The 9619-nt window shown below is 43.3% G+C and overlaps 1 protein-coding gene across 8 annotated transcripts in view; it reads left to right on the forward strand.

Moving 5' to 3' along the window:
- THRAP3 (thyroid hormone receptor associated protein 3) overlaps positions 1 to 9592 on the forward strand; it is a 68408-nt gene extending 58816 nt beyond the window's left edge. For 4 of the 8 annotated variants that reach the window (XM_069586522.1, XM_069586525.1, XM_069586526.1 and 1 more), the window contains 5 exons: positions 855 to 939; positions 3036 to 3223; positions 5551 to 5746; positions 6194 to 6337; positions 8025 to 9592. In XM_069586522.1, the coding sequence (XP_069442623.1) occupies positions 855 to 939; positions 3036 to 3223; positions 5551 to 5746; positions 6194 to 6337; positions 8025 to 8246 (835 nt within the window). In that variant the 3' untranslated portion in view covers positions 8247 to 9592. The remainder of the gene's footprint in view (positions 1 to 854; positions 940 to 3035; positions 3224 to 5550; positions 5747 to 6193; positions 6338 to 8024) is intronic. The other 4 variants (XM_069586528.1, XM_069586529.1, XM_069586530.1 and 1 more) reach the window with 1 other exon arrangement.
- The last annotated feature ends 27 nt before the right edge of the window (positions 9593 to 9619 follow it).

Genomic DNA, 9619 nt, shown 5'->3' on the forward strand with positions numbered 1-9619 from the left:
GTAGTGATTTGTAGTGGAAAGGGCGTGCTTTGATTACCATGTTTCTCCTTTTGGGCCTGAGCAAAACAGCCCTTTTTGATTTAAAAGAACCCTTGAGTTCTTGAGAGTTGCAGGAGCAGTTTGCAAATGATAACCCAAGGTCACGGTGAGCTTTCTTTACATAAAGTAAATGTTTCTTGAAGCATCCCATGTATTTCATATATTGGTTCTTCCTTTGGGAGAATCTGCAGCAAGTGGGGGATGAAGATAGAAGAACTTACAGAATTATGTCAAAGGGTTTAAAAAGCCCAGAGGTTTAAACATCTGGTTGTGGGAATTTATTCAGCAAATAGGGACTTTGTCTAGAAATGTAGTTGGCCTTAAACTTCGATTGAACCTTTGCAGTAGGTAAGAGGAACATGTTTGAGTTAGTCTTGGATTTAGGGTCTTTGGGGATGTGTGTCACGCCAGGCACTCGTTTCTCACTTAGACTTTATCATATTGGTGAATAATGGACCATTATATTTCAGTTCCCAAGGTGAAAACTGCTTTTTGAAGTTAGCAGGGCATAGATAGTCTCGATGTGAATTTAAGATTATAAGTAAGGCTATAGGTGAGTTTTCTTGACCGTACGATACTGGGTGGAATATGAAGTTCCTTCTGTTTGGGTTTGGAAAGTTGGGAGAGAGAAAGTGTGTGTGTGTACATGTGCATGTGTGCCTGTGCATACATTGCTATGGGAGAGTGTAAGTATATAAACAAACAAGGTAAGTATAATAAAAAGGAATGCCTGTGTTTCTGCTACTTCACTTATGAACTAAAATGCTATAGTCACACTATGGAATGTTAAGCAACTTTTGTGTTTATAATTTTAGGAGGATAGACATTTCCCCCAGTACATTCAGAAAACATGGTTTGGCTCATGACGAAATGAAAAGTCCCCGGGAACCTGGCTACAAGGTGAACTGTTGCTTTGATCAGTAATTCCAACAAAATGAGTGCGTTGGGCATGAACTTGTCAGAAATGTGTTTGTTTAAATTACTCTCTACTTAAGTTTGTGTTTTTCTTTTAAGGATGGGCATAATTCTAAAAATGAACTACAAAGGGTTAATTTTTATTAAATGTATCAACAACCTTTGTGAAGTGGTTAGAATATGGTAAATGACCCCAAAGTCTATTGAGGTGAGCTTGAGAAAAAAAAGAGAGGAGTTTTGGAACAAGTGCCCATGATGAGAGAAGAAACTTTTTGTGATATTTTTCTGCTTGTAAGTATTATCAAATCAACTATATACATGCACTATTTCCAACCATGATTTGAAAAAGACATGCATGTCAGAGGAGAGTGAAGTTTTCATATCTTAACTGAATAGACTGTTTTAAGCGGCTAGTCCAGATTTTTTTCCTAACATTGTGCCATATCTATCATCTGTTGATTACTGTTACTTTAAAGCTAAACATTGCTTTGATAGCCCAGCTACATGTATAATGATGTGCACGTAAACACTGTTATTAAGAGATTAAAGCTTGTGTGCAGTCTGTTACTAGAAGTACTAGATTTGGGTTCTTAAAAATCTTAGTATTTATTGACCATCAGTTCCCACATAGGGACCCTATAGAGATTAGATTGAAATTTAATTCCTATGGAGATGACTCTTCCAATGTTGCTGAAACTGTTTCTAAAAATAGTAATTTTCAAGTTTTCCAAATAGGTTTGTCTTGTTGGTTGAATGTGATGAGAGGCACTCTTGCACAGTCTGTCTTCTCTCCCATTCCCCCTTTCCTCCAAGTACCCACCAGCTTGGCACTAACCATGTGAAACACAGGGTTTTGAAACATCGGGAGAAATGTCATCCTCTCTGCCCCACAAAGCCTATTCATAGAGATGCTCTGTGCACTAAGGGAACTGCAGCTGTACTGCTCTCTTTTTTGGTCTTTGGAGGGTGCAGAGGCCCCATTTCCTTCTCAAAAGAAAAGCATGCAATAAAATAAACCAAGTTACCACCTACCATTCTTGTTAATTAAAACTTCATTATTTCAACAAAAAGCTTAGTTGTGTAAGTGAATGTTAATACAGAGTGAACTGCTCATCCCTTCCTCTTTTTAGAGAGGTTTGTTGTTGGTTGTTTGTGTTTTGGTCGCACCACACAGCTTGTGTGGTCTTAGTTCCCCGAGCAGGGCTTGACCCACACCCCCTGCAGTGAAAGCACAGTCTTAACCACTGGTCTGCCAGAGAAGTCCCTAGGGAGGTTTTGCTTCCACGAGACAAATTTTAGTGTATAATATGCCTGAAAACACCTTGCTCCTCTGCTTTCACTGAGTTTCTCAAGAGCTGTTGAAAGCCCTTTGCCTGATAGTTTAGGGTAGGAGGCCGCTGTTGTTGCTGGGCTCACTCTGTCTCTGCACCACATACTGTGATAGGTTACACTTGTAGAAAGTTAGTGAGAAAATGTTTTCTCATTTTTCTTTTCAAAATAAACTTTGACTTGGTATTGTCAACTTTATGAATTCTTTATTATAGTTTTTGATATGCCTTCTCTATAGAGAAATCTATTGATATAAATAACTTTTTGGAAGGCTTGGACTCAGTACTGAGAGGTAATTCCAAATAGAGGATAGGTCCAGGGTAGCTGCCACAGTGTAGGTAGGGGAATGATGACAGCATTTCCACTCCTACTGGTGACTAAGCCTAAGCCAGCCTAACCAAACACCTTCCAGAGTTAATTTAGGCCTTCTCAGCTTTTCAGCTAGCCAAAGTCATTGCTGGACCACAGAGGGAAATAGTGAAGTGTGTGTGTGTGTGTGTTTGTGTGTGTGTATGTATGTAGCATACGCAGAAGGTTATCATCATTATTCTAGAGAATTGGTTTGGGCTCTCTAGGGATCCTCATGAAGTGACTTGGTGGAACATCCTGTATCCCTCCCGAGTTGGGCGAGGTGCCTCACATTCCCAGTGCTTCCTCTGTACCACTCCATTGGAATAGAAACCACAGTTTGTGGGGTGGTTGAGTTTGTAGTCCTGAATCCCAAAAACCTTAATTTTGATTTCTCTTGGCAGGCTGAGGGAAAATACAAAGATGATCCTGTTGATCTCCGCCTTGATATTGAACGTCGTAAAAAACATAAAGAGAGAGATCTTAAACGAGGTAAATCAAGAGAATCAGTGGATTCCCGAGACTCAAGCCACTCAAGGGAGCGATCAGCTGAGAAAACAGAGAAAACTCATAAAGGATCAAAGAAGCAGAAGTACGTAAACCCTTGTCTGTTGCCTCATTCAGCCTCCTGAGTGGACTCCTTTGTCTGCCCCTCATCAGGCTCTAGGGCAGACCGTGCACACTGGAGAACAATTAGGGACGATTTTGCGTAGTTTCTTTTAACTGTCAGTTAAGTTCCCTAGATTAAAAATAGAACTTTTGAATGAAAATGGACATAATCCTTGTCCAAAGGAGGCCTCCTGGGAGACAGGCAGTTGATTTGGCTATAGGGACAGTGTGGAGAATCATGGGAATTTCTTTTGCTTTTGTTTTGGACATGTTCTTTGACATGTCCTTTCTCATCACAAATCATCTTGCGAAGGTTAGATTTTAAAGTATTTTATTTTTAAAACATTTTATGTTTTAAAATGGCTCAAAGTTGTTTTCAAGTAAAAACTGTTTGGCCAGAGAAACAGGGCAGAACTAGATAGGACAAGCTTGTTGATCTTAAATGCCTTTTAAACTAGTTTCACAGGCACTTCCAAGAGAGGTGTTCCAAATATTCTTTAAACAAAGGTAGCATTGTTGAACTTCATAAGGCAGCATTTATGCCAAGGTCTTGTCTCTATTTACATTTTTGAACGTTCCATGACTTTTCAGTCATGCGCATTAAAAGTTGCAGAATTGAAACCCCACGCCTTCCTGTGGGAAGGAGCACTGCTTTGTGTTCCTGAACTTTGGCTGGCAAGCACTTTCATATCCATTTTTTGATAACAATCCTTCAAAATAAGCGAGACAGTTAGTAGACTATCCCTTTTGCCTGTTTGAAAGAAAAGTAAGCTCATATCTTCTGTTTTTCTTTGTCTACCCTTCCACTCAGTTAACATATGCATTATGAGCCCTAACAGCTTTCAGGGCTATCCACAGATAGAGGACCTGATCATCCTCAACAGGAAATGGAAGCTGGTGTACAGTAGTCTTCTCTGGTGGAAAGGGAGTAGGACCCTTCAGGCCTTTCAGGCCTGGACTTGGATTATTGATCCTGATTTGTTTCCCTGGGACATATGCCACTGCCTCTGACTTGCTGTGTAACCTTAATCAAGTTTCTTGCAACTCTAGTATTTTGTGATTGGGGCAAGAAGAAAAATGGTAATTCTGCCATTGTTTTCACTGTATGCAAAAACTCTTTCTCATATGATTGAAGAATTGCATACCAGGATCACACAACTAATAAAAGGCTGTGTTGGGACTCAAATCAGGATTTTGGAGTTTTATTTTTGAAAATCTCTTGAAATAGTGCTGATTTCTAGGAGTCAAACATTTGAGTTACAAGAATCCGATGAGAATAACTTAGAGCCAGTAGGATTCAAATATTTGTCTTTGATCTTCTCAGATGTTTAGGGGTTGGGGTAGCTGTGGGGGTAGGGGGTTGGCAAGGTGCTTTTCATAATGGAGGAGGGTAATGATAGGTTACTAACACTTGGCTGGCTTCTCCCTGTAAGTCCTGTACTCCTGGGAGCTGGCTGTTTTGCCACCTTAGAGGTGGCTGATACCCTCCTCCACTACCACATGGCAGAACTGGCCCCAACCTCGAGTACGTATACAGTGACTCACTGTATTACTCTGTCTAATTTGCCCCTGCTCTGTAATTTCCTCCAGATGAAGGGACGGATGGGAAATAACTCTAGGAAGAGTTCCGCCAGATCCTAGGCTTAATGACCTAAACCTGTTTGAGCGCAGTGGAAAGTGGGAAGAGTACAGTGGTTTGTGGAGTATTGGTATAATTAGTGCTAGGTTTGAATCCAAATCTACCTAGTTCTATCACCTGTACTTCCTGTCTCTAAGATGGGGAAAATAGTACTGAAATCATAATTGCCATTTACTATATGCGTGCTGTGTCAGTGTAGAGTGTTTAAGCACATTGTTTTTTCGATCTTTAGAACAGCCTCCCAAGACAGGTCGTAGTCTTGCATGAGAAATAAAGCTAACATAAAGTTGAAACAGATGGTAATGTAAAGGCTCGCCTAGCACCAGACCCTCTCTGGCTCTCATGACAGTGTGTGTCTCCTTTTGTCTTTCCAGTTCATGCACGCGTATTAGACTGAGCTTCCAGAGGCCATGCATGGACTGTGTTTTGTCCCTCCTCCTGTATGTGTGTGTCCCATGTTTATCACAGGCTCAGACATAGATATGTCAGTGAACATGGCTGAGAGAATTGGGAGGAAGCTCCCCAGTTCCCTGGGTGGGTGTGTTGAGGGTGAGTTGGTTTTCCGGGTTGTCTTCAGTGTTCTCATCACAGACACTCTTCATTGCCCTGTGCTCCTTACTCACGAGCCCGCAGACAAGGACTGTACCCAGAGGCTGCTTGTGTGTCCACAGGAAGCACCGGAGAGCGCGAGACCGGTCCAGGTCGTCGTCGTCCTCCTCCCAGTCGTCCCACTCCTACAAAGCAGAGGAGTACACGGAAGAGCCCGAGGAGAGGGAGGAGAGCACCACGGGCTTCGACAAGTCAAGGCTGGGGACCAAAGACTTTGTGGGCCCAAGTGAGAGAGGAGGCAGAGCTCGAGGAACCTTTGTAAGACTCTGCCCCCGCCCTTTCTTTAAGCCCTTTCTCCTGCTAATTCTAATTATGTGCTTATCAGAACATTTATTTTGTTGCCCTTGATACAGGTGATTAGGTCAGTAGACCCTAGAATCTGTGGTTTCCCATTCCCCAGGCTTTCCATTTTTAATTTTTTTTTTTTTTTCCCTGTTCATAATCACTTACCCAGAAAGCCTCTTAGGGCTTCTGGTCTGAAATTCCTCACTTGTTTTAACTCTTGCTGTATGTAGGAAGGCCCTTATGGCATTGTCCCCTGTCTGGGTTATAGACTTGAGATAAACAGAAAGGGAATAGGTAAAAACCAGTTAACCAACATATTGACTAGAGGACAGCAGGAAAGTATTTGAATAGAAGACAAGGAGTTGTTTTTCTCCATTCCTTACATGGGCCCTTTGTTCCTTTCCCCGTTTATTGCCATAGCAGTTTCGAGCCAGAGGAAGAGGCTGGGGCAGAGGCAACTATTCTGGTAACAACAACAACAGCAGCAACAATGATTTTCAGAAGAGAAGCCGGGAGGAGGAATGGGACCCCGAGTACACACCCAAAAGCAAGAAGTACTACTTGGTATGTGTTGGGATAACCAGGAAGGGCGAAGGGGCCTTTGACATACACAGTAGCTGGCAGTGAGGCTTTGATTGATTTTTCCAGAACTGTGTGCAGGTATGGCACTGGTTATGTGTGTACTTGTGGGCTGGTAGAGTTCTGGCAAGATGACTGTTCTCTAGAGGCAGTCCTGACCTTGAAAGTGTTATCTAAGATGTTTATGGATTCCAGGATAAGCAGGAAAGGTTGCTCTTGCCTTTTTGTCTGTTTTTACTGCGCACCCACCCTAAGCTTCCCTTCAGCCTTTACAAGAGATAGAACTATCACCTTCCCCAGAGGCGGCAGTTCCACCTTGTCACGCCCTTGGACAATATGGGTAGGAAAGACAGTTCTCTTTTTGAGGGAGGGCACCTGTCTCCAGAATGAAACACCACTGGAGCTGGGCTCTTATAGGCTGAATTACTTGGCCAGTGAGAGAGCTCTATTGCCGTGCTGTGTTAACAGCAGGCTCAGGTCCAAGCAGATGTGACTTGAGTGTTGTAATAACCAAGGTAATCTTGCTGCTGAGTCTGATCACCCATGAGGATTGGCCTGGAAATAGGAAGCTGGGAAGCAGGTTGCTGTGTAAATCACTGTGCATAGCCAACTTCACTTTTCTGGGGCTTCTAGAAGCTACTCTGATACTCCGAGAGGACTCTTGAACCTATATCTAGGAAAATGTTGGCTAGATTGGGCCCAGGATAGGTATTGGAGTGGGGCTGTTTAGGGGAAGGATGAAAGGCCGTACCCTATCTGTCCCTGAAGAAGCATTGCCAACCAGATTCATTTAGGCTAGTGAAAAAGCAGCTGGCCCTTTAGCTGAACTAACCCCTCAGGAGCCTTAGGTACTACTTGTGTGGGTGGAGGGTTCAGATTCTTTGAAGTCATGGGGCTGATGGGGTGACAGTGACTTTTCAAAATCCTTTCTCATTCATTCTTTCATTGGTTCCCTCCTTCTTTCTCATGAGATCATCAGAACAGGGATTGAGTTAAAGGTTTTGTTTTTTTTTCTACTCTGCCACACTGCCTTCTTGCATAAAACTGAGAAAGGAGGAAAGATACGAGACAGGAGGCTAGGTTCTGGCCTTGCCTTTGCCAGTACTGGTCTGAGACCATGAGCCATTTGCCCTTGGTCTCACTGCCTATTCTTGGCTGAGGGGAGGCTTGGGAGAGCTGGATAAGACTCCCAGCTCTGTGTGTGTTCTGTGTTGCTTCCTGTCTTAGCTTACAGACAACTCTGATCAGAAAGAGTTGCATGTTTGGGGGTGATTGGCTTACACCTGCGTGCCCCCCCCCCGCCCCCGCCCCGAGAGAATGTGTTCTAAATAATATGGAGTTACTTAAAGTTCCCCTGGCTGTTTTCTCATCTGCATAGTGGAGGGTTGATAATGATAGGGTAGGGTAAATGTGAAGATTAAATGAGATAATGTAAGAAAAGGTCTTTGAAGATTTTATCATCATCATCATTACAATGCCTAAACGACTGCCTTAGAATTCAAGGAACCGAACTGAATATTCTCTTAGATCTGAATCAGTTGCATTTTTCCAGTGGGGACAGGGAGGAGGACAGGACATAGGTTCGTTTGGGAAAGTCACATTTGGGTAGGTGCAGAGGAGAGGCTGCTCTTGTTTACTCTGGCATTGATGACAGTTTTCCTTTTCTTTTAAGCATGATGACCGTGAAGGCGAAGGCAGTGAGAAGTGGGTGAGCCGGGGCCGGGGCCGAGGAGCCTTCCCTCGCGGTCGAGGCCGGTTCATGTTCCGGAAATCCAGCACCAGCCCCAAGTGGGCCCATGACAAGTTCAGTGGGGAGGAAGGGGAGATTGAAGACGATGAGAGTGGGACAGAGAACCGAGAAGAGAAGGACAATTTACAGCCGACAACTGAGTAGCGGCCACTCTTGCTGGGAGCCCCTGCCCGAGGGAGAGAGGCGCCGGGAGACGGCTGGTGAGGAGCTAAACAGAGGAGCCTCAAGAAGATTCTGAAAATCCCACCCCTACCCCCCACCAGCCATGCAAAGTATCCTACAACTGCCGAAGAGCATCCTGGCGTCCCACCAGACAGAGGCAGCTGGCCTGGGGTCAGGCCCAGCTCTTGAGCAGAACACACCATGTTGGGCTTTAGCTACGTGTTTCTTGTTTATTGTTGGTGTGTGGGGTGGGGGCTGGGGTAGGGAGGGCAGAGCGATAACTTGGATTTTGGTTTGTTCCCTGTTAGAAACCAACAGTTTTATTCTTTATTTCATTTCATTTGGAGCTGAGGACTAATTTGATTTTCAGTCTCTTTATCCTTATTTTAAAAGCCCCCTTTTTTATTTTTTAGGCATATATAGTAACATTAGCAGAAAGATTTAATTTGGGCAACTTTGATTCTTAAAAGAGAAAACAAAGCATGTGAATAAATATTGATGTGTTCACCTCAGTTTGGGACCAAACTGCGTGGGTCTTTGTAAAACTTGGTTTTGTATGTCGAGGAGGAGTTCAAGGCCTTTCTGACCACCTTGTGTTCCCCTTTTCTGCGCAGCCATGTATCATGTGGTGTTGCTCCTAACCACACCCCATGTGCGCACCTCCCCTCCCCCCAGTATTTTCTGATTTCTTGTGGGCTGGGCTTCCCCTTCTCCACCAGCAGCTCCAGTATCCCAAACTTTGTAGTCCTGCTGATCCTCTCAGCAACAGGGGTGGAAACTGGATGGCAGTTTCTGGTCTGTTTTCTAAGAAACTTCTGACTTCTATTATCTTTACAAATATAAGATGAGAAAATAATTTTTTCAATATTTTTTATTAATCTTTTTATAAAATGAAAAGAAACTCCTATGATCGATTAAGGAAGGTGGTTATGGCTGGGTGGTTTGTGGGGGTTTTTTGTTTTGTGTTTTTTTCTTTCCCCTTTTTTTTTTAAAAAAACCTTAAGCTTTAAGTTGAAACATTCTCCGATGTTTGGGGGGAAAACATCCTCTTAAAATTGGTCCTTGTGCTTGCCTTCTGGGGAGGCGGTCCTGAGCAGGTGAATCATATGGCATTTATGCATATGTTATATGCGGACTGCACCCACCTCTTCCCCCCCAACCTTTGCCTCCTGGGTTGTTACGCTACTTTCCCCTTACTTTGCTACATTTCTATAGTTAAGTTGGTTTTACTTGAATGATTCATGTTTGGGGGGGGGAATGAAAATACCCTTAAAATTTGTTTCAACTCCTCCTGCAAATAAAAAAATAAATGAAGTGGCAGATGCAAATGGCTCTGGTCATTGTCACCCTGAGTG

This window comes from Ovis canadensis, chromosome 1 (genome assembly GCF_042477335.2).
Source record: "Ovis canadensis isolate MfBH-ARS-UI-01 breed Bighorn chromosome 1, ARS-UI_OviCan_v2, whole genome shotgun sequence".
Classification (NCBI taxonomy): Eukaryota; Metazoa; Chordata; class Mammalia; order Artiodactyla; family Bovidae; genus Ovis; species Ovis canadensis.